The 25,158-nt window shown below is 44.1% G+C and overlaps 2 protein-coding genes across 5 annotated transcripts in view; both read left to right on the top strand.

Moving 5' to 3' along the window:
- The first annotated feature begins 322 nt into the window (after positions 1–322).
- Positions 323–8,628, top strand: capzb (capping actin protein of muscle Z-line subunit beta). Of its 2 annotated transcripts, XM_049733619.1 has the most exons (10): positions 323–557; positions 3,468–3,557; positions 4,639–4,760; positions 4,919–5,032; positions 5,117–5,258; positions 5,363–5,479; positions 5,551–5,616; positions 5,690–5,766; positions 6,815–6,916; positions 7,631–8,628. In XM_049733619.1, the coding sequence occupies exons 1-9, from the start codon at positions 555–557 to the stop codon at positions 6,906–6,908; spliced, it is 825 nt and encodes a 274-aa protein (XP_049589576.1). In that variant the 5' UTR covers positions 323–554; the 3' UTR covers positions 6,909–6,916; positions 7,631–8,628. The 2 variants fall into 2 exon arrangements, with proteins under 2 accessions (XP_049589576.1, XP_049589577.1); XM_049733620.2 differs by lacking the exon at positions 6,815–6,916 and having other exon boundaries at positions 326–557.
- A 613-nt stretch (positions 8,629–9,241) lies between these two features.
- Positions 9,242–25,158, top strand: part of celsr2 (cadherin, EGF LAG seven-pass G-type receptor 2) — a 37,318-nt gene continuing 21,401 nt past the window's right edge. For all 3 annotated transcript variants that reach the window (XM_049733545.1, XM_049733544.1, XM_049733543.2), the window contains exon 1: positions 9,242–13,781. In XM_049733545.1, coding sequence (XP_049589502.1) covers positions 10,244–13,781 — 3,538 coding nt within the window. In that variant the 5' untranslated portion in view covers positions 9,242–10,243. The remainder of the gene's footprint in view (positions 13,782–25,158) is intronic.

The following is a 25,158-nucleotide window of genomic DNA, read 5'->3' as shown; positions in this document are numbered from 1 at the left end:
GCATTTTGTCCATATTTAAATTGTTCGTCATGCATCTGTTTTGGAAGTGCGTGCCACCTCAATAGTACAGATGAAAACACCCACCCTGGTATATTATATATACTGTATGTATGTGCTACACTTCGATGCATGTATGCGTAAAAAAAGTCATAATAGTAATATTTTGCAATATTTAACTCGGTCTTAAAGTCTAGTGGGGGAAAAAAAAACGTGTGCGCCCAAGTGCACCACTCCTCTCTTGCCATACTTGGCAATGCCTTTCTTGCTTCGTCCCTATTGGCTGGAGCAGAGAAGGCCCCGAGTGACCCGGACATGCAACCGAGGCCCGTTTTCTGACTGCAGCCTCTCCTTCCTGTAAGACCGGTTGAGGAAGTGAATTTCGCTGACAGGGCTGGGTTCACTGAGGGAGAGGCGAACAAAACATCTTCCGCGGGGGACAGAAAAAAAACAACAAGAAACCGAGAGGAGCGGTTTGACAAACCATTCGAAGGCTATAAGGCGTACAGTCACCGGTGAAATCGTGCCCCCCCTGCCCAGCTGAGACCACCGCAGACATGGTAAGGGTCGCGCGGTTGGAGCTGGAGCGAGCGAGAGGGGGAAGACTTTTGCTGGGGCTAGCGGCTAACTAACGGCTACGGGTGCTACGCCAAGCTAAGCTAACGTTAGCATCAGCTGCTAGTAACCTGAGAGGAACAGCTGGAGTTGGTCCAGGAGTTGACAATAACTTACATTCGCCTTACTTACCGCTACTGTTAACTTACTCACGTCGTGAGCAATATTATTTAATTTACATCCAAACGATCAAGAGCTTCCTCCAGTTAGTTAGCCAGCTAGCTGTTAGCTTAGCTCGGTGCCCCGTAGGCGTAAAGTTAGCACAGGATGTTTTGGATTTGACACAAGTTAGTGAAGTGGATTTGAGAGGAGTCCCGATTTAACACGCGCTCAAAACTCAGCCCTCTACTCGTGCACCACCCACGTACACGCAGATTAAAATAGTCTAACGTGGTGCCCGTTGCTATATTAAGACTGACTGCTCCCTCCATTCGCTACCATGACAAGCTGTCAGTCTCAATTGATCAGTCGCTCACGTTGACTTGGCTATTTTGTCTCCCTTTTCTTATTTTGTTAGTTTTTCTCAAAGCCAACTTCCTTCTCAAAACAATACTTTTGGAGGGATTTAAATGCGTGGTCATTGCATTTCATATTTGGGTGTGCATTGGAACCCCAAATGTCAGCTAGTTTCTGGAAAGTATTTTAGTCTTCATTAGGACTAATATCGAGGTGCCTATGAGCAAGTCACCCCATTCACATCACTCTGTGCATGCTTGCACGTGAGCAATTTGGTTTTCTCTGCAGTGTGCAACACAAATTGGAAGTATCAGTGAATCTCCCTTGTGAGATTTTATTGTATAAAATACAGTACAGTCATTTCTCAAAGTTTACACTTCTATGTGGTCTTAAATGTCCTCTTCCCTGAAATGGTGCGAGCAGCTGTCCCTTCTCCCCAGTCGCCCGCTCTTCCCGGCCTCACTTCATCCTTCTTGCTGGCTCGGCTCCCCTCTGACCCCAGACTTGTTGCTCGAGTTAGTGTTTACTCGGAGACAGGAGCACCGCTAAACACAACGTCAAAGGAGGCGCAGGTGTCTAATGGGTCAGCCTGACCCTATCGGCTGAGAGCGATTTTAAGATGAGGCGAAAAGAAACATTCCTCTGACTTAACATGACCTTGAAGCAAGTGTTTTGTTAAGGGGTCAACTTTGGCGAAAATGTTTACAGGAAGTAGGCCCTCCTTTGGTCGGTTGCCAGCTGCATGTTTGTACGGAAGAAAGTAAATGAATTGAGAGTTTGAATGATTTGACGTGCACATAGTTTGTAATGTCATAAACCATTGTGACGTAAGGATGCAGCAATTGTCGCTTTAGCAAGAGTCGATCAATCAATTAACTTGGGGTCTGTAAGTTTTCTGTCTTATTCATGACACTAATTCCAAAAGATGGTTTGGCATCGTATGATGACATCTCATATTAGATCAGTATGTCATGTGAGACTTCCACTTACAGAAGCTCTTTCATGAGGAATTACAAAAAAAGTGCTGTGTTTTGTGTGTTGTTCTTTTTGTGTCTTTTTGGGACGTCAAAAGAGGCATTAAAGTCAAAGTCAAAGTCAGCTTTATTGTCAATTTCTCCACATGCCAAAGACACACAAAGAAACCGAAATTTCGTTCCCCCCTATCCCACGGTGACAAGACATGGCTCACAACAGACAAACAAGTATAACAAGAAAAATAAGAAAAACGTATCAAGCAACATCCTCGAATGGATTGTGCTAATCAGTGGTGGTTCCACTGTTGCGTATTTTGCCCTTTCATCGTTCCGTAGCCACCTACAGTGCGTCTTCTTCCACATTCCCCAGGGTTTCATGTTGTGGCTGGTCTGGCCTGTTTTCAACTGCATATTTAAAGCAAAGTCTCTCCCCGGGGGGAGACTTTCCTGTGTACTCCTCTGTTCTCACTTCCAGTCTTAATAGACCCTTTTCAATCTGATGTCACTATTGAATTGTTTCAGAATTGATTCCACAAATGACTCTTCCATCTGATTAATCAGAGTTTGCTGAGTGAGCAATGTTTTGACAACAAACCTGTCTCAGGCTATGCTAAGTTAAGTTTAGCTTTCTTGCATTTAGTTTGTTTGGTGTGGTGTGGTGGCCAAGGCATGCTCATCAGAAGGAGCACAAGTGGTCAGATGCTATCCAAGGGAATGTTGGATTGCTGTCAATATTAATTCTTATTATTCATTAATGTGGTCTGCGATGCAAACAGTCATGACAATGACCACATTGGAATGATTAAACTGAAACCCCACTCTAGAAGATAAACAGGAAAGCCGAGCTGCTTCACCAATACTAGTTTATAGGAAATCCTGACCACTTTATTCATGTTCCAAGTAAGCAAACATAAGAAAATAAACATCTGCAAAAGTGACCTAAAAAGGAGTGGGACGTAACACTATTAATTAAACTAGACATGTCTCATTTCAACTGTTTTGCTTTGCATCTTCACTCACCCAAAATTGTCGGACTAAACAAAAAAATGCACACTCCATGGTACCTTTTTTTTTTTGTGCAGCCTGGATTATGCTAAAGGACTGGTAACTTATTTTTCTTTTTTACTTGGAAAATTCTCACGTGACATGCTGTGAGTGCTATTCATGCTGAGCTGTAAATGTTCTGAGTGCACTCTAGCAAGCAGCACTTGGTCTGCAATGGTTGTGCGTGAATAATTTCTTCACAGGAAATTGTACAGAATGTTGCTGCAAGTCATTTACGATGAAGATAACTGGCATTCCCCTTTGTCAATCAAGTACAAATTTAGCTTACACTACTTGTGTTAGCAGAGCTTGAAATGCAAACAGTATTTTTCTTTTAAATGTTTGTCTGGAATCTGACTGAGTCATTTGTGTGTTTTTCAGAGTGAACAGCAGTTAGACTGTGCCCTGGATTTGATGAGGCGTCTGCCGCCTCAACAAATTGAGAAGAACCTCAGTGACCTCATTGACCTGGTGAGTTACAGTCTGTTTATTTTGTTAGGGTGGTTAGAGTACTGTAAAGGTAATCCACAAAAATTCCCACTGCCCTTAACAAGAATGAGATCACTCACCTGTTATAAATGTGAAAAAAAATATATTCGAAATTCTTCCAAAAAATTTTCTTTTCAAGTATGCAAGTAAATAATTCTCATTTGGACCTGCTTGTTCACTGATAAAGCTGACCCTCCCCCCCTTTTTTTTTTTTTTTTTTTTAAATAACCAAACTTGAACCATCTTCACTGAGAAGAATTTATTCTTTCTGAGACCGTAGATGAATAACCAAAAAATTGACTCCCATATTTGGAGCACTGCCCTAAAGTCAGAAGAAGGAACCTGGGGGCGGCAATCCATGCCGAGCGTAATAAATGATTTGAAAACAAATGCAGTCATACTCCCAGTGTGACATCTTGTTTACTGTAGATTACATGCCGAGCCCCCCCACCTGCTCACCTTATTTGTCCCTCACCTTTGACCTCTCTCACCCTGGGCATCAGTGCTCTCCTCTCACCCGCTCCACTGTGTATGGTAGTTAGTGATTATTATCGTTGCTGCCAATCACTTTTTTGGGCCAACGTTCTTTTAGTATCAGTCACCTGAAATCGCTTCTCTTTCCTTTTCCATTTTTGCCCAGCCGACTGCCAGGTGTGTGCGCGTGTGTGTTTGCTAGTGGGAATGTGGGATCCCTTTTTTAAAGGAAAACAAGAGCCTCTTTTGTGTTTGTGCAATGATGCAGTGGACATGCAGGGTCCATGTCAGTCTGTGAGAAGTAATTTGTACCCTCTTATCCTCAAGCTATCTTGTTTCCTACTGATATTTTATTCCTCCTCTGCTTATTAGGGGAAGCTGGAATGTCAGTAAGAGACATTCAACCATTTCTTGCCTTAAATGGAGGTATTCTTTTCTGTTGCGTCTAATCTGGTCACTGGAATCCCTGGGAGGATTGGTTTGCTTTTTAACTATCAGTTTGGCCCTTGCTCTCTTTAAGGATGCCGCCATATTGGTGTCTTGATTATTTGAAATTCTACAAAGCCTTTCTCTCCGGATTTGTGTCAAGGTACCCAGTCTGTGCGAGGACCTTCTCTCCTCTGTGGACCAGCCCCTGAAGATCGCCCGTGACAAGATGGTGGGAAAAGATTATCTGCTCTGTGATTACAATCGGGATGGCGACTCCTACAGGTAGAAAGCGTAACTGCAACGTGCTCACGGGTGAAACAAGACATTGTACCAGACTTAAAACTACTACAAGTACTCCAGAAATGACAAGTTTGAATGTCTAGCAGCATCACGCATTCATATTCCTTGATGTACTTCCAACACTTAACATGTTCCTGTAGATCCCCGTGGAGTAATAAGTACGACCCTCCCATTGAAGACGGTGCCATGCCTTCATCTCGCTTGAGGAAATTGGAGGTGGAAGCCAATAACGCCTTTGACCAGTACAGAGACCTGTGAGTTCAAATGAAGTTCATCAATCGATAAATCAAACACGCACATACGTTCCACACTCTTGCAACTCCCAAATGTGTCCGCAGGTACTTTGAGGGTGGCGTCTCATCAGTGTACCTCTGGGATCTGGACCACGGCTTTGCTGGCGTTATCCTCATCAAAAAGGCTGGAGACGGATCCAAAAAGATCAAAGGGTGTTGGGACTCCATCCATGTGGTGGAGGTGCAGGTGAGTTTTCGAGTCACCCTAGTTGCAACTTGCAGAACAGAGGGAAAAACGAGAGCGATATTAAAGATGCCGCACTGAGCAAGTGATGATCTTGCCGTGTTCAGGAGAAGTCCAGCGGACGCAACGCTCACTACAAACTCACCTCCACCGTCATGTTGTGGCTTCAGACGACTAAGAGTGACTCTGGCACTATGAATCTGGGCGGCAGCCTCACAAGACAAGTACGGTGTCAAACTTGAGCGCCAGCGACTTGACCTTCCACACGTCAACTCGCTTTGTTTCCCCTCCGCAGACGGAAAAAGACGATACGGTTGGAGAGTCCTCACCTCACATTGCCAACATCGGACGCCTCGTTGAAGTCAGTATAGCGTCCGACAGGCTGAATCCTGATCCTTTTTTTTTTTTTTAATCATTCATTTGTCTTGTTGCAGGAAATGGAGAACAAGATTCGCTCCACACTGAATGATATCTACTTTGGGAAGACCAAGGATATTGTCAACGGATTGAGGTAAGATTAGAAGGGCATCAGTGGGCTCTTGTTTTCTTTGAAAAAAGCACCAACTGCCCGCAGCAACCAAAACTCCTATTTGCAACACTCCGCTTTTTTTTTTTTTTCTTCTTCCTTTTGTTTCTTACCTTGTATCTGCTTAAAGCAAATTTTGCAGAGATGCCGATTTACTGGAATGGCCAGGAGTCAATGTTACGGACATTTTGAAAAATCCATCTGAAATGCACGGATCTCTGTGAACATGACTTGTTTTTCGTTTAGTTTCTGTGAATACAAACTGTATGAACAACTTGTGTCATCGCATATTGTACACATCCGCCTACTTTTTTTTTTTTTTACTGCTGATACACACAGTTGATATAACAGACGGGTATCCCATAACAATTTATCCTTTTCCGAGACTTTTTTTTTTTTTTTTTTTTTTTTTTAATCCTTGTTTTCCTACCATATAAGCTTGCTGAAATGTTTAGTTAGAGAGTTTGTGTTAAAAGCTAGCTCTCCGTTAGAGACCAGTTCCGTGTGCTCTGTTTGGAAGCCTTCAAGCGGGCCGACGATGATGTCACTGCACATTTACAGATGCGCAGCCTGACAACATTCCGATTCACTTTTTATATGATCAAAATTGATCAATTTAGCAGCGGGAATAGACCACCCTTCTGAAACCAAATTAGCTTCCATTTGGTCTCGGCCTGTTTATTCTGACTGAGGTGTTTAAATGGAGCATTTTAATTTGTTTTGAACTTTTAATCCAATTCCATGTAAACCAGGCTAATGCGTTTTTAGGTAAACACGAATGACAATACTTTTAGCTGACGATCTTATTGTTAATGTTGGGAGTTCTGCTGAGCCTTCCAGGAAATTGTGTTGGCATCTCTGCATTAATTTGACCTTTTTTTAAAATAATGTACAACATTTCACTTTTTCCTGATCTCCTCAATCTTTCTGTCTCTTCTTTATTTTTATTTTTATCTTTTCAAGCACTTCTTATTTATTCTCAATGTGTTCTGCGCACCTCCCACTCCACATTTTTTTCCCCCCTATGCTCCAGATCTATTGAGTCTTTGCCCGATAACCAAAAGTACCGGCAGCTCCAGAGGGAGCTGTCGCAGGTCCTCACCCAGCGTCAGATCTTCATTGACTAGGGTCGGAGGTACAGCCTGGCATGAGGAGTGTTGCACGTGCCTGGAAAAATGTATGAAGCTGAGCACTCAGTTCTGGTGTTCTGATTTAATTGAAAACAAAATACTAGGCCATAAACCAAAACAGCAGCAGCTTGACCCTGAGTATTTTCTAACAACTGAAATTACTAAATGACCAAGCAGTCCATTATAAATATTTTTTTTTTTTTTTTTATTGTTAATCCGTCCGGAATTTACAAGTGTGTGGCCATATGAAAATAACGGCATTGAATGTCTTCTTGCGTAACCCTGCATAGTCACAGACAGTTGGCACCTGCGAGGAAGCAAAAATCACTGACTGTGGCACGTGTTGATCTAAAACGCACTTTACTAACTCATCGTAGCGACAAACCACAAAGTTGTCTTTCCTTTTAAATGCGATGCATCTCCTCATGAGGCACACTCGCGTAATCCAATTATACAAGAGCAGGTTTGTAACTTCTTCCGCAGCATATTAAATGTTCCATTGTGATTGACACTTGCAAGAAACAGCTTGCTTTTGTCACGGTGGTTCAGAATTACTCTCAACGATGACGTGTTTCTTGTTGACGTTGTTTGCGGTGTGTTGTTGCGAATGCTTCTTCTTTGCTCAGGAGGAGAAATGGGACTGAAACACCTTACTAACGTTCTGACACCGATTTATTTATTTATTTTCTCACTCTCTTGCGTGTGTGTCACCCTCACAGGAGTGTTACATCTCTGGCCGACAAGTCAAAGCAGGAGGCTCTCCAAAGCGAACTGTTCAAGGCGCTCAAACTGAAAAGCCAAAGCTAGAGATGCTACTGTTCTGTCCGTTTTGCTCCGCCATCTCTTCTCTCCTTTTTTTTCTTTTTTTTTTTTTTTTTCTTCTTCTTCTTCCCCGTCTCTCCTTCACCGCCTCCTCCTCCGTGCTGCACTCTTGTTTATTTGTGGGAAAGAAAAAACAACACACAAATTAAAAAAGGAGAAAATGCTTAGCTTTTCTCTCTCGCCCTCTCTCCTGTCACGTTTTGTTGTTTTCATGTTCTCTCTCCATGTTCGGAAGCCATTCACTCACTCCCTTCCATGTGATAAAACTAACGATAGCGTTATGACGGTTAGCGATAATCTTGCGGTGTGAGGGTCAGTTTAGAACTAACACCCCCCCCTACAATGTCCTCAGTCATTTGAAACTGAACGATCTTTATTTCCTCTCAGTTGAGGAGACAAACTTGCACAGGCCGTGTGCTCTAGGTGGCGTCGTCGTCATGATGCACATCATATTTCTTGCACCCCCCAATCTAACCTTAGATTTATTTGTCTGAATTAATGACTGTCCGTTTAGTCTTCCCTTCACGCGGAGGCTTTTGCCTTGTGTCGGAAGATTTTTACTCGTCATCTGTCGGCATGCATGTGAGCCCGTGTGTGAGCGAGGAGCTGCATTCAATGGAAATACTTCCCGCCATAATAATGACCCCCCCCCCCCCCCACCCCGCCCCCCCCACCTTGCCACAATGTGGATATCATGATCATGAAAGTATCTTAACTCTTCTGTCTGCTCACCTACTATGTCTTTGTTGGGGGTCACAATTTTTGTGTCAGTGGAAACCTTTGACCGTTTCCATTTTGGAGGGGAAACTTTGTATTTTGTTTTTGTTTTAATTTTGTAAAGCTTATGATTCATATTGTATTAGAGCCTCCAGCAACAATAAAAAGTAAAAAAAGATACTCTTCTTCTGTTTCTTTTCAGGAGAGATGATTAGGGATGGAGATGGTTACCCATTTATTGAATACTACAAAATTTAGTTGATTGCAGTTAATTAAAACCCTGATGCAGATGTGGTGATTTGTATTTACAGTATCTTAACACTAATAGATGCATTGTCCTGTTCCTGTTCCTGACCTCTTTCTCTTTTTTGCTTTGAAGGGAATAACTCACTCTTGAGCAGAGAGATTTTAGTATTCTGTCAGGGTCTTTGAGTAGAGTAAACTCAAGATTGAGCCTCAGCTTTGATAGTAGCTCTTGACTGATCTGAAAATTCAAGGACAAATAGGGCAAAGTCATAGTGATGAACAAATGTGATTGAAAGTAACCTTATATATTTTTTAAAAGACTGGGTTCTTTTGGATATTATATTTATTTGTTTACTTATATTTTTAATCATTTCATAAAAATGCTAATGTGTAGTTACTACACATTAGCATTTTTAGTTTAGTTTTAGTGTTAAAGCGTGTCTGCTGACTACTTATCTGCTTTGTCCGTTAGGTGGCAGTAATGTATCAAACGAGACTCGGAACATTTTTAAGCGTTTCCAAGCATCACTCTATATGTTTATTTCTTTAGCTTGTATATTTTTTGTTTATCTATTTAGCTGGACCTCCCAAAAATAGTCCTCTGAAATGCTGTACATTATGACCCATACAAGAAAAATTATTCTTAGGCGGTAAATGTTTACTTGATTCACTTGATGAATGATAGATGCATGTTTAGAAATTAGAATAAGCTTGAAGTCAAGTAACTTTGAAGTTTCGGCGAGCCACTTACGGCCAAACATTTCACGAGATGCAAAACTTGCTTGATGAACCCCAATTAACTTAATCTAATTTACTCCATCCATATATAGATTGCAAAAAGTGCAAGTACTAACTACTGACCGTGTAGTGTGCTACACGTTAGTCAAACATTGAGGAATGCCATCAATTAATGAGTAAACCACTGTTTTTGGAAGGGTCACACAAGTTTGTCACTCATTAATTCCATTACACATTGTGGGACATCACCACTTGGGTTCCATTTGCATTTGAAAAATGGTACAATAGAGCCAGGCAAAATATATCCAACCTAGATAAGAGAACGAGTGAAATAAATGACCTTTACGGGCTACAGCCACTGTTGACTTGCCAATGTTCCCGTTTAATAAATGAAGCCCCGGGAGGAAGTCTTCATTTATCTCCAGTACCAGGGTTTGTGAACCCCTTCACAGAACTGTCCAACATTTGCATACACGCGCACGCTCGCACGCACGAACGCGGGTTTATGTTAATGAGCCCGAGTGCGTCGTAGCCATTTTCACCATTCAAGTGAAGTTGCGCAGGCGGTCAGGATGTACATGCGAGCTCGTTGGTGCGTGTGAATGTTTTTGAGTGAGACAGTCCGCCCCGCAAGGCTTCATCCTTACCTTGAAATACCATTTGAATCCAAAAGGCACCCGGAGTGAGAAGTGCGCCTGCCGCGAGAGAGCATGGCTCTTCCGCAACAAAAGAAAAGTCACTGGTGGAAAGTTTAAGGAGCTCCACGTTTTGAACGCCTCTTCGAACCCTTGGACGCACATCGAGGAGCGATGCACTTCATTCAATTGGATTTTCTCATTCTTTGCTGCTGGTGCGAGCTGGTTCCGCTGGTGGTGTCCAGTTACGCGGTTCACCTCAGCGAAGATGCCCGGCCGGGGACTGTGCTGGCCGGCGTGGAGCAGCGCGCGCGGTGCGCCTTGGATCAGGTGCTCGCCCCCAAAGCCACCGAGCGCTTCCTGGATACAGACCCTGCGACGGGAACTGTGTTACTTTTCGACTCTATAAAGTGCGCATCGCTGCGCAACAACCCGTTTACGCTGTTCGTGGTGGTTGACTGCGTGGACTCCGTGGGTTCCGGCTACCGGCACCTCATCACCAGCCGCTACGATGTCCACGTCCATGGGAGAAACTGCTCCAAAAAGCCCACAAGGCAAGCCGAATGGGATATGGAAGTGCTCAGTTTATTTGTTAAGCCCGCACAGTGCCACCAAGCAGGTTTTGCTTTATTTCCAGTGAGAGGGCTGCTACCTGGAGAACCCACCCGTTGTCGGGTCACCAGCCGGGGTCACTTTTATTTCTCCGACGGGGACTTGTTTGTGTCTGAGACTCTGTGCTGGAGCCAGGACACTCTCCTGGAATTGGATCTGCTCTGCGATGTCATCGTAGGAGACGGATCCAGACGAGTGGATCCCATCTTCATCCACTGGCGCGTGGGACGGGGCCCCTTTCTGCAGGGCCACATCAAGAAGCTGCTAGAAAAGGCAGCTCGCTCCAACTCGGGAATTGTGGGTAGGAGGAGGAGAAGCATCAACAGTAGCCCTCAGTTTCAGCCCCCAATGTACCAGGTGTCTGTGGCAGAGAACAAGCCAGCTGGGACCTCCGTTGTTGTTTTAAAAGCAGTCGATGCAGATGAGGGTGAAGCGGGCAGGCTGGAGTATTTCATTGAGGCTCTCTTTGACAGCCGCTCAAATAACCTTTTCGCAGTGGATCCGGCCACCGGAGCTGTGTCCACAGTGGAGTTGTTGGACCGCGAGACGAAAGAAACCCATGTGTTCCGCGTGACCGCAGTGGACCATGGGACACCTCGGCGTACGGCCATGGCCACGCTCACCATTACGGTCAGCGATGCTAACGACCACGATCCCGTTTTTGAGCAGCAGGACTATAAGGAAAACATCAGGGAGAATTTGGAGATTGGCTATGAAGTTCTGACAGTGAGGGCCACTGATGGCGATGCGCCAGTTAACGGTAACATCCTTTATCAAATCCTGAATAATAACGGGTCAAATGATGTATTTGAGATCGATTCCAGGTCTGGTATTATTCGCACCAAAGGCCTTGTAGACAGGGAGGCGGTGGATGCCTATATGTTGTTAGTCCAGGCAAACGACCAAGGTCGTGACCCCGGGCCCCGTAGTGCGACGGCTTCTGTTTACATTGTGGTACAGGATGACAATGACAATGCTCCCCAGTTTAGTGAGAAACGTTATGTGGTCCAGGTCCCTGAGGACTTGGCCCCTAATACTGAGATCCTGCAGGTGACCGCCACAGACCAGGACAGGGGGAGCAATGCCATGGTTCACTTCAGTATCATGAGTGGCAACTCCAGGGGGCAGTTTTATATTGACGCCCAGACGGGTAAAATGGACCTAGTGAGTCACCTGGATTACGAGGCTAGCAAAGAATACACCTTAAGAATCCGAGCTCAAGATGGGGGCCGCCCCCCTCTTTCCAACATCAGCGGTCTGGTCACGGTGCAGGTGCTGGATGTTAATGACAACGCTCCGATTTTTGTCAGCACCCCATTCCAGGCTACCGTGTTAGAGAACGTGCCACTAGGCTACTCGATCATCCACATCCAAGCCGTGGATGCAGACTCTGGTGACAACTCCAGGCTGGACTATCGTCTTACTGAAACCATGCCAGACTTCCCTTTCACCATCAACAACAACACGGGGTGGATCGTAGTGGCGGCTGAACTGGACAGGGAGAGTGTGGATTTCTACAACTTTGGGGTAGAGGCTCGAGATCACGGCTACCCTGCCATGTCCTCCTCGGCCAGCATTAGCATGACCATTCTCGACGTCAACGACAACAACCCGGAGTTCACTCAGAAGGCGTACTACATGCGGCTGAATGAGGACGCAGCCGTAGGGATCAGCGTGGTGACCGTGTCCGCGGTGGACCAGGACATCAACAGCGTAGTGACGTACCAGATATCCAGTGGAAACACTCGCAACAGGTTCTCCATCACGAGTCAGAGCGGAGGTGGGCTTATCACACTGGCGCTGCCTTTGGACTACAAACTAGAACGCCAGTACGTCCTGACTGTGACCGCGAGCGATGGTACTCTCTTTGACACGGCTAAAGTCTTTGTCAACGTCACCGATGCCAACACACACAGGCCCGTGTTTCAGAGCTCCCATTACACGGTCAACATCAACGAGGATAGGCCGACGGGCACCACCGTTGTCCTTATAAGTGCCACGGATGAAGACACGGGAGAGAACGCCCGCATCACCTATTTTATGGACGACAGCATTCCGCAGTTTGACATCGATCCTGACACGGGGGCCGTCACTACGCAGATGGAACTGGACTACGAGGACCAGGTGTCCTACACGCTGGCCATCACCGCCCGCGACAACGGTATCCCGCAGAAGTCGGACACCACCTACCTGGAGATACTGGTGAACGACGTGAACGACAACTCACCGCGCTTCCTCAGAGACAACTACTTGGGCTCTGTAATGGAGGACGTGCCGGTGTTCACCAGCGTGGTCCAGGTGTCCGCCACCGATCGAGACTCTGGCCTCAACGGACGCGTCTTCTACACCTTCCAGGGTGGCGAGGACGGCGAAGGAGACTTCATAATCGAATCCACATCGGGGATTGTTCGCACGCTACGTAGATTAGATCGAGAGAACGTTCCCGTTTACAGCCTGCAGGCTTTCGCCGTGGACAAAGGCGTTCCGTCTCTGAAAACGCCAGTAAACATCCAAGTGACGATTCTCGACGTGAACGACAACCCTCCCGTGTTTGAGAAAGATGAGTTTGACATTATGGTGGACGAAAACACCCCCATTGGCCTTGTAGTTGCGTTTATATCAGCAACGGACCCAGATGAAGGCAGTAACGCACAGATTATGTACCAAATAGTGGAAGGAAACATCCCGGAGATGTTCCAGCTTGATATCTTCTCCGGAGAACTGACGTCGCTAATAGACCTGGACTATGAGACGAAGTCTGAGTACATCATAGTAGTCCAGGCCACCTCCGCCCCTCTGGTCAGTCGCGCCACAGTCCACATCAAACTCGTCGACAAGAACGACAACGTTCCCGTGCTCCAAAACTTCCAGATCATCTTCAACAACTATGTAACGGACAAATCCAGCAGTTTCCCGGCCGGAGTGATCGGCCGCATCCCCGCCCACGACCCGGACGTTTCGGACCAGCTCCTCTACAGGTTTGAAGTGGGCAATGAGTTGAATCTTGTGCTACTGAACCAAACCACAGGGGAGATCCAGCTAAGCCAGGCCCTGGATAACAACCGTCCTCTGGAGGCCTCCATGAGAATCTCAGTGTCAGGTAAGCTAATAACACAGCACACTCACTCAGATGTGTTCCTACTCCATTTCCATTTTCGCTTCACTTCACCCGATAATGGAAGTGAGCTTAAGTATGACTTCTTGTGCTTACAGAGTGATTTTCGATGCAATTGAAATATTCATGGGGGAGGATTAACATTCTCCATAGGAGACGTTGAAAAAACAAGACATTCAAGCATTTAAATTGGGTCTTGGATTTGAATTGTTTGATGCGGGGCGGATTCTGTAATTACTTGTACCCTCATTAAGGAATTGGCTTATTTATACGAGTGTGATTTGTTGCCGTCCATTGTGGAGATTTAAATAGCTACCAGACAGAGCTTGTCTGTATCCTGCGGGATCCACACTCCAGTGGACAGACTGATCCGGTGCCATAATTGTCCACTCCCCCCTCCCAAAAACAAAGAAACGTCTTAATTCAATTATAGTCTGTTTCTGGAGCTTGTTTTGAGTGTCAGATGAGAGTTGATGTCCTTTAACTGTTTTATTGTTCAACTGGTGCGTATTTCTTTTTCAATTCATTTAAACAGAGTGATTTAAAAGCAACTGTGTGTGTTGATGACAGACGACGGTGTGTTTAAAGACAGCGGCTTAACAGAGTAGATTTACTTTATGGTTTTGGCTCTTCTCTTGTGAAAAGCTTCAATTCTGTACCCAAACACAAATGAGGAGGTTCCCTCGCTCTAAAAATGGGGTTGAACATGAATTACACTCCCAGAATGTGGGAGTGCAGTGTTCCCCCACTTATGTGCCGCAGTGTGAGCTGCTGTAAATTTGCCTTCTCTTTGACCTTGGCAGAAGGAAAGAGAAAACACAACACAACGGGGAACTCAATTAAGAGATTGGAAGGTTAAATTGGACTTGGACGTGGATTAAAGCTGATGGGCGTTTTGGGGATTTGTCTGAGCTGGCTAAATGGGTTGCTGATTGACAGTGCAGTCAGGACCGTATCAGTTTGGGTCCATAAGATGATAAAAATGGCAGTCATAGATTTAAGTGTCACTTCTGAAATTCCCAAACCTACATGTGGCTGGATTGAAGGTGTTTTCCAGTCACTGGGGAATAATAGTGAGTGGGTCGATTGACAAGCTGGTTCTGAAAGTCATAGCGGGTTGCCGGTTGCGGTCAGGCCACGACAGCTGGGACTGACCAATTAGAGTCCATGCCACCCCCTTCTAGCGGGTTCCGCACCTGCTGGAGTGTATATATGTCAGCTCCCCTGCTAAAGGCTCAGGGGGTCGAAGACGTGGATGTATGAACTGGAAGTTTGATTAAAGATGCAGCGAATAAAGAAGCACGAAGGGAAAGTCTCCTCCTTTAGGTGCTGCTGCTGACCCCAATTTTCAAAGGCTTCCCCCTCCAGGGACCTCCCAAGTCTTCCCCATTATCGTCCTCTCCATGCTGCAGTTGAAGAGGCCCCTTATGATCGACGATTTGTGATGGGCTCTTTTGTTTGTAGCTGGACTGTGATGAACAGAGCTGCTCTCCAGCAGTGAAATGGGTTGAATGAAGCTACACTTGGCTAATAAGCAAAGTCAACTTTGAGTCCACAGCAGCTTCTCGATTTTCCGAAATGTTTTCGTGTTTGAGAGAGATTTGTAATATCATCGCTTTCACTCTAAAAGCTTCAACGTGCGCTAGGACTGATATTTAAATGAGCTGCTCCCTCTGCAGTCTCATCTAAATAAAACGCCTCAAGTGATGAGGATGTAACCTATTTAAAGTCAAATCCAGGTTGTTTTGTTTTATCTTAAATTGTCCCGAAAAGTGTAAAAATATGAAAAATATTTTTTAAAAAAGTTCTACAGAGAGGACACTGCCAAGCCCAGATTCAAAACCCTCACCCTGACATCATCAATAATGACAATTACATCACTTTAAAGGCTTTAATACATTAATAATATTTCAACTGATACCAACCCCCTCCATTGTAATTGACCTATATTCATAAATAAATTAACCATTAGAGCAGACTCCATCGGGTAATAATTCATTTCCAAAATGAAGCAGGTTACACTTGCTCATCAGGGCTCTTTGTGATTTAATGACCACGAACAAAAACAATGATTGGATCATTGTCTATGTCACAGCACAATTGGATACGCAGCCAAGGCAAATTCTGCTCACAACAAGCCGGTGCGCTCCTTGTCATGCGTGGGATTAAATTTACTTTTTCATCTCTTTCCCGAGATGTTCTCAGACCAAATGTTGACATACTGATGTCTGATCAAGCGTTCCCAGGCATGCGTGAGCTTGCATTAATAGGTGCCGCATTTTGTCCTTTCATTGCATCCTTAAGCCCAGCTAATGTTCCTCCGTAAAACGTACGATGTGTGAGTGAATTGTGGCACGGCCTGCTTGTGACCTGATTAGTTTAACCCCCTTTGTTGCAAATAATTTATACATACCATTTAATATGCAACAAGGACACTCTGTCCTTTGTTTGAATTCAATTCCAAACCCAAGTTGGCATATTGTCGCAGATGCCACTGTCGTGATTCCGACCCCCCCCTCAACCACAGTCGCTAATGAAGGCAGTTTGATTCGACTCACATTCCGCTGAGCAGATACTTCACTTGCACGGTGGACAACTCGTTTTTCTCTGTGGGCAGTGGTGAGCTAGGTAGAGGAGCACAAGTGTACAGCTGAAGTGCATGAGGATGAGCCAAGGTTACGGGCTCCTATTTTGTTTCGACTGACACTTGCACAATCTCATGAGATCCCATACAAGATGTGATGCAAGTCCCGCCTTTACAAAGACGACAAAAGCGTTTGAGTGACATTATCGGCGAGGTGTTCATTTCTTTATTGTGTGTTGTTCTTTAGTAGCACCGGTATTAAAATATGACCTAGTTTTGACAGAAGGACTTGTTTTTTCTGACAGCCTTTACCTGTAAATATTGGAAACCAAGACTTACCTAACACTTTCTATCAGGTATTTTTTTTTTTTTATAGAAAAGAATAAATATTAAATATTTAGATGTTTCTTTTACTGTCTTGTAGGAGCAAGACGTAAGACAATCCTGCCTGCATGCGTGGCTTGAATTTCAATGGAACACGCTGTGCTTGGCATTAGTGTCATTTCATTATAATCCATACAAACTTTTTAAGCTGTTTGTAACTCTGGAACTTTTTCATAGTTGATCTTTTCAACACTACTGAACCATTAGCTGCTTAAATTATGTATTGTGTGTGTATGTGTGTGTGTGTTTGTCTGTGTGTGTGAGAGAGGCCAGCAACAGCTGGACTGCTTTCATCACTCGCCGCCGCCGTCATATAATTATCTCAATCAAGCAGTACGCTAATTTGTTTTGAGTGCTCAACCGATGGAAATTAGTGTTGACGCGACAGTGTGTATGTGTGAATTACGCTCGTGTTTTTGCTTTAAAATGAAGCTAGGATGACCATAGGCACCACTATTTTTTTTTTCTACTTTCCCTGTATGTAATCACTCCTCTGTTTGGAATATTTGAGGCGAGAGGTGGGGGATTATTATTATTATTATTATTGTTATGGTTATTCATTCTCTCATCTGATCTTAATACTGCTAGTTACGTATATATGCAAGTGTCCATAAATTCTTCGAGTGATATTCCCCATAACGGTCATGTGCGTCCTGGAGCTTCTGAACATATCCTGTAAACAACCACATTGACACCCATAGGGACAACGATGAACATGCCCGTTTCTTGAATAATTAATTCATCACATCATATGATACTGCACAATGTTATCTTAAACACCACGATTTGATGAGATAGATGACTCCGGAAGATTGGTGCACCTGTTTTCGTCGGTTTGTTCTTTTGTGTCTATCAGTCTGTTCCGTCAGACGCTCGTGTCTCGTCCAGATTTTCCTCATTGTCATGTCGTTTTTTTTTTTTTCTCTTGGTTGGGTCGCAGTCATGTTCTGTCAAGTTCTGTTTGGTACTTTAACTCTTGTTCTTTGGACTTTTTTCCTTGTTTGCTTGACTTTTTGTTGTTTTAGTAAAGTTAAACTCCCTTTCTTGCCTCGCCTCGTTGCTTCCCTGCACTTTGGTCTTCAAGCAAGCAAATCTGTGACAAGTGTCTCATATCCCCTTCTTGTCAATATGTCACCTTTTCCCATGTTGTTCCAATCTGGGTTTATATGACTCTCACCCCCTGCAACCTCCTGTGTTCCCTCTCATCGTTTCAAACTCCTCCGTCCCGTCTTTTCTGAGCCTCTCCATCCTGCCGTCCCCCATCTCCCCCTCCCCGGTCTGTGAAAGGAAGAATGCCTAAGAGAAATGCTTTGTTAAGCGCCCAGTTGTCATGGTGAACCCAGCAATGCCTGAGAAATTCCTGGTGGGTGGGGAAGAGGGGTAAGGTCCCCTTTTGTGGGGCGAAGATGCGGGGGAGGGGCTGGCACATAAAGTTCTAAAGAGTAACTGTCCCCGTCTCCCTCTTTGGCAGTGAAGCATGTCAGGTTTCCTTTAAATTTGCACTACTTCGGGACACGCCGACCTGTCCCGCCGGGTGCAGACGTTTTTATGGAGCATGCGGCGAGGTGGCCGACACCTGACCTCAGATATAAACCATCTCTTAGTGATGTTGCCCCCCCAACAAAATTTACACCTGCATGTAGCAGACTTCAGAAGCTTAAAAACACCTGAGACTTTTTGTTGATATAACCAGGCTGCACTCAGTATCCCATTTCTTCTTTTTCCTCAGTAGCAGGACATCCACTTGTTTCTCTCCACTTGACTGCATGATGGGGGTCCCATGGAGGTGCTAGAAGGGGGGGGGGGGCATCATGACATCATCTGGGAGACAGGAGTTGTTTGGGATTAAGATTGCTGCATGTCCCGCATTGTGCTCATCCTCCCGGTAGACAATGGGAGTGGCCACTGCCAGTTTGGGGCGGAAACTTTCTGCCTTTGTGTCCACTTGTTTGGGTTTCATGGTGTCATTACTTACTGTAGTGTACAGTTTAATGGTGACACTACTACCCTAATGAATTACTGATTGCCAACACTCCAAAGAATTTAATTGGGGACATTAAATACATTATTTTTTCTAAGTGTTGAAACTTGCTAATGTTAGCTTAGCCTCTTTGCTTGTGATGTTTATGCATGAGACATTTCTCATCTGTTGTTGTTTGTTACACACGACTGATGCTTTCAATCTACTGTGGTTTACATTGTTTCCCTTTACTTTTAAGTGGAAAAGCAATCTTCTCAAACTGAAACACAAAGGGCTGTAAACAGACATTTATCTTAATCTATTAATTCAAAATCAATTTGGGGTTTTACGCCATGACTTAGTCCAGCTTTTTGGGGAGCGGTTGGGGAAATTCCCTTTTCCATTCCATCACGACTTGTTGTGCCACAGTTTCCCCAAAAATGTGTTTTGGTAAATGTTGTGTGTAAGAACCTCATCAAACACCTTTGGAATGAGCTACAACACAGATTTTGAACTTCTTGGACAAAAATTCCCATACACATTCTGGAATGTATTTGTGTTGAAGCTACAAAGTGGTGACCCACATCATATTTTCTTTCGTGTCCCATCATTTTTGTCCATGTAATATATTCGTCATCTCCTCTCAGCATGCAGGCTTCAATTGAACCTTTCTGGCAGCACAACAAGCGAACACGTCCAACATCTCGAATGTGACAGCATCTGATTATTTAACGGATTGTTACCTTCACGCTACATTGCTCCCATTTAGCATAGAACCAGATTGAGATTTCACAGTGACCTGGTTTCATATGCTGCGGCTGCAGAGCGTAAACTGTCAACGTTAAACTGTTAGACGGGAGGTGCGATGCCACTTGCGGTGTTCTCTGACATGCGGCGAGTTTCAACTGTTCCGCCAGGGCCTTGAATTGATAGTGACAGGAGGGCGTCACAGTAGTCAAACAGATGGTTCCCCCCCCACACACACACCCCTTAAGTCCCTATACTGGTGCGACTGGGATTTCACAGTTTGCTGGCAATGTGTGAGTGGATGCAGGTTGTGGTTTTCACTTTTAGCACTTTTGGAAAGACAATTTTAGAATCGGGCAAGCAACTTTTGTCAGCCAAGTTATTATATGTGAAAAACCCTGTAAAGTGAATTCAGGAATTTGTTCACAAGTCCATTGTGCCAAACTGGCGCTATAGTCTAAAATCCAAGCTGCTTTCAGATTTAGTAAATTTGTGATAAATTCTTCAAAATGGTCCAGTTGATCATATATCTCTACATCTTGTGGCAAATATTGAAGTTATCATGTGACTATACAGAAAAGGCCTCATAGTCAACCACACCGCTGCATGTTAATGTCTCGTCACTATTGCCCTGACAGCAGTTTTGTTTTATATGCAAATGTTCTGATTGCGAGAGGTCATGCATTTCCGAAGCTGCCACGCTGGAAGGTAAGGGGGGGCAATGTGTGGAATATTGTTTTTTTTTTTTGCAATGTTGCATGAAAGTGTCGTCAGGGGATGAACTGGAAGGCTCCAGAAATAAGTACGAATGGCCAAAACATTCAGCTCAGGCAGGGGGGTTGCGCTTTTGGGTCTGACTCTCAGAATTGAAATCCTTGAGTTGACATTGAGCTGCACAAGCTTGCGTCAGTATTGACTTGCCTTTCACTGTTGTCTTTGTTGTTATCGCCGATCTATGCCTCTTTTTTTTTTTCAATCAAGAGGCTTTTTTTGTCTGCAGATAAAACCAAAACAACAAAAACAAGGTCAAACACTAATTTGTTGATTTTTTTCCCCTCCCTGCATAAACAGAGTATGCAGTGTTAATGGCACATTATTTCCCAGCTTTACCTTGGCTCAGATCGAGACGACAGCAAATGTGCTGCGTAGGAGTCGGAACGTGCGGTCGGTCTGTCTGCTCCCTCTCCTGAGGATAAGAGCTTTTTTGTTTCACCTGAGCTGTTTGTGCTCAGATCAACTTGTGTGGCTGCTGGCCAACAACCAAAGTGCTGCTTTGCTTCAGTTGTTGACAAATTGTTTCATCATAAGCACCTGTGTTATTTCTAACCCTTTTAGCTGTGCTGTGATATTGAACACAACAATGTAAGATGTCACAAATGACTTCTAATTGCCTGGAATGTCTTGACTTCATCTAAAAAAAAAAAAAAACACATTCTGTTAGTAGCAGTTGTATTGGTGGTGATGGTGTCAGCGTCAGCCGTTGCTCTCCTCCCAAGGGTCAGGAAGAGGGCTTTGAGAGGGGGGCAGGGTCCAAGTGAAATGAAATGAAAAAGCGACCTCCACCCATTTTTATAGCCCCCGCTCGCCTCCCCAAGCAGTTTGGGTTCACCTTTCAGCCCAGTTCATTCATGCGGGCCGCTACCCGGCAACATTTTACTGTGAATGCTGAAGACACACCTCTTCTGCTAAGATAAGACATTTTGGCCTCTTGTTTTGACAACTTTTATTTTGAGGGGCTTAAAAAAAGACATATTTCAGGTCGACCGTATTCATTCACAAATGACATAACACACGGCTATTGTTGCGTGTGTTCTGCTCAGGGTAACCATAAAACTCTTGCAGTGACAAGACATAACAAAATGGAGACATACAAAAGTATATCGAATCAAAACCTCATGACAACACTTATCTAAAGTGATATGGAACATATTATCTTAAGCAACACGAATGCCGTAACAACATTGTGGTTCACCACTATTGTTTTGGAAGTGACAGACTAGCTCATGCCTTTCTAGAACTCTTAAGATGCATAACCAAAACAAAATTGTGTACAGTTGTGGCTCATTAGTTTGAGTCATAATGATAACCAATACACTTCATTCAGCGAGTTGACACAGAGATGTAAAACTCTCACAATCTTTAACCTACATCTTCCCTCATTAGTGATGGTTCAACACAGAAATCTTCTTTCGTGCTCTTTGCTTTTAATTGAACATCCGCTCGCCGGCTGCCGCTGCTGCTACGGAGACGGGGGATTAGCTCGCTCGCACCGCTGCAGGCTCCCTGCTCCTCAGTGGCAGGCTAGAATAATTAATTTCATTCTCGTGAAATTAGACATGATTACAAGGCAGAAACAGAGGTTGCTTGAGTAAGGTGAAAATTCTGCCCAGCTTTACATTTTGACAGTCTGTGTTAACAAGGTCCAGCACCTGTAAGCTCAAAGTAGCCATAAACATGTCACGTGTGCACTGTCCATTAAGAAATGTTGCATCTGTAAGGACACAGAGCACTCCCGCTAAGTAACGAGTGTACTGCATTAGAGGCAACCTCAAGTATTTGATTGTAATTAAATCAAAAAGGTCCCAAAGGAACTGTTCTTGCAGGTCAACACTGTTTGGGCGCATGACAATTGCCAAAAGAGGTTAACCTGGAGCTTCTCCTCAGTGTGACCATCCTGTGCAGCTGGGTCCAAGGAAGATACTATTACTATTTTTATTACTATTATACTATGTTAAATGTGACATCTACGTCATTAGCCATATGGTAACCGGCGGCATCAAGGAGCTGAGATTTGTTATTAGCACTTCAGTGTCATCATGATGAATGACATTATCCTAGCCATGGCTTATTGTGTAAAATGACATTTATTTTTCTAATCCAAATCAAAACGTGAAATACTGTTTTAGTTAAAATGTGGTTAACAAGCAATATATATAAAAAAAAAAAAAATGATGGCAAGAATTTGTTCCGCCGACATGAATGTCTTTCATTTCTAACAGTTCGACCACCCCCAGAAAAACAAATTTCTAGCGTCAAGCTTCAATAATTGACAACTTCTTAGAAGAATGAGCTTTAAAAAGATGCCTTTGGGTAACTATGGTGGCCGCTGATGTCTCTTTCCTGTGCCGTTTGCTCACACTGCCTTTCTGCTCCTCATCCACCATGACTTCGTTGACATTTTCTGGGACTCCGCTGGGAGTTTGGACGCTAACTTTGTGGTCTAATTAGGCGAGTCACCCCGATTTCTTTTCTCTCTCTCTCACTGCCTGTCCCTCAGCAGGCAATTATCACGACCATTAAGACCTCTTGAAGACTTAAAAATACAACATTATGCACAAGGATATGTGTATAATTGTTGACTTACTGCAATGAAAATGCTGTCCTATTTTTTGAATGCAATACTAAAATTTAAGTATCTCAGTTAGTTTACTTTTAAAATGATCTAAAAATGACCCAGGTGACCAGAACTTGAATTTTACTTGCAGCATTTACAGTCAATAACTAATAAAAGCAGTGTTTGATATCACAATCAAATAGTCACTTAAATATCAAATAATCGCCTCTGCTTACATGTGCTGACGTGTACATTAACACAGGCATGCACACACTCCGTTCTGTGTAGCGCCGTGGCCCAACCCGTAACCACAGTGTGTGTTTAATCTTTTCCCTGGCGCCATCTCCGTAGCTGAGAGGCTCCCACAAGGGTCCGAAGTGAAAGCGGCGTCACACTCCAGGTCTGGGACCTAAATGTTCCTCATTTGGCCCAAAAAGGCCCTCTCTCTTCCTGCGCGGAGAATCCTTCCATGGAGAATGACCCATTTGAGGGATGGTCTGCTTCCTTTCAGAGGAGATTCTCCTCGTGCTCACTTTCCCAGCGTTGCATCCACGCCTGGAGCTGTGCCTGAGCTCCCATCCAAGAATGCGAGTTGGCAGAGGGCATAATTAAGGCCATGTCTGTCCTCATACTTTAAAAGCGCCTCTTTAGTGAGAGCTGTTTATCTGGCTAATGTCGTTGCAGAAACGCGGCCAGAGTGGGCATGAATGGATGAAACGGGGTGAAACGTGCGGCGGCGACTAAACTTTTGTTGCTTTGCTCAGCGCACTCACTTACTGATGTTGTAATGTGACCTTGTGATACCTGTGCAAGCAAGTGACAAAACTGACTTCTGATTCAATATTAGCAAACATATTAGCAAACACTGACTAATGTGTTTGTTTAATTATACACAAAATAAAACGTATCAAACTGGCGATAAAATGCAGTCGGGAACCCCAAAATTATTTCATTGTGTGTTACCTGGAAACATGAGCATTAAACTGTAAAAAAACAAACAAAAAAATTCTCATTGGATTTTACAAGTGTACCTAATAACGTAGCTTATGTTCATCTCACATGCAGCTCAGCTGTTGAAATTCATCATGAGCAATTTCTACTGATTTTCTTTTATTGACACAACGTGCTACATCGCTTGCTGTGGTCATCAATACTCGGAAAATTGAGCAACATGGATGCAGGACCTCCTCGCGCTTAAATAAAGACGTCAATAGCCAGTAAAAACGGTGTCAAAAGACAGATGGATTTATTTGGATTGTTTGTCGACTGAAAAATGTCAGACATTGTGTATTACTTCGATTAAACAGCAAAATCAAGCCATTTATATTCATCTCAGGTGGCGGCCATTTTGTTAAAAAAAATAATGGCAGCCATGTTTCAGCATTCAGTTAAACTTGTGTGTCCGTTGTGGGGTCTTCATTCAGTATTCTGTTGTTATATCAGCTTTTCTTTATATGCAAGAATTGTCTTGCGTACACAGCTGTGTGTGTGTGTGTGTGTGTGCACGTACTTGTGCATGTGTGTTGACAGTACAGTGTGAATTCGTCCCGCTTGTTTCTGTACTTCCTCCACTTGGGTCATGTATTATTGCTGTGTCGGAGGTTCTTAAATGAAAACAGAGGGATTAGAACCGTGTCAAACATGCTTCTCTTTCGCTTCCTCTACGACAAGCGCTCCAGCCCCTCCTCGTCCTCGTCCTCGGCCTCTTCCTCCTCGCGGTTGGCATTCGCCTGATGCCAAATGGTGATCTGGTAACTTTGGGAAGTTTTCTGTTTGTTTGCGCGAGTTGTGCACACAGGTTCTGCCCTCTGGCCTGCGTCCAGGCTCCTCAAACAAAGCGGCCCATTGATTTTGGGGGAGAGCGGAGTCGGCCGGCCTGTTTTCACCACACGTTTGAGTCGATTGAGCTGGTTTTGTGTTTTCTCCCTGCAGACCTGACCGATGGAATATTATCAACATTAAGTTGGCTGACAACAAACATGACAATACTACCCATTTGAACAAACGTACTTTTCTCAAATGTAATTATCGCTCTTTTTTTGTCTAAAGAAACTTATAGACAAAAATTAATTCGTTTTTAAAAAACACTCCGCACTATATTGAAGTTTCATGGCAGACTTTCAAAAACTCAACGTGGTACGGGGGGGAACAAGAGGATACAAGACAAGTGATAAGCCGGGCTGAGAAATGCTTCAACTGTTGAACTTGCAGACTTGGCATGTAAAATGAAGAAGCGTTTCTTCTTCCGGAGAAAGAAAGGAGGAATTTTACGCTGAATGCAAGCGTAATATTCTTGATTAGGAGTTGGGATGTATTGAATGGAAACATAAGCTTGTTCTTTTGTGGACCTGGC

The sequence above is a fragment of the Syngnathus scovelli genome, chromosome 11 (assembly GCF_024217435.2).
Source record: "Syngnathus scovelli strain Florida chromosome 11, RoL_Ssco_1.2, whole genome shotgun sequence".
Classification (NCBI taxonomy): Eukaryota; Metazoa; Chordata; class Actinopteri; order Syngnathiformes; family Syngnathidae; genus Syngnathus; species Syngnathus scovelli.
This window is presented reverse-complemented; position numbering and strand designations above follow the sequence as displayed.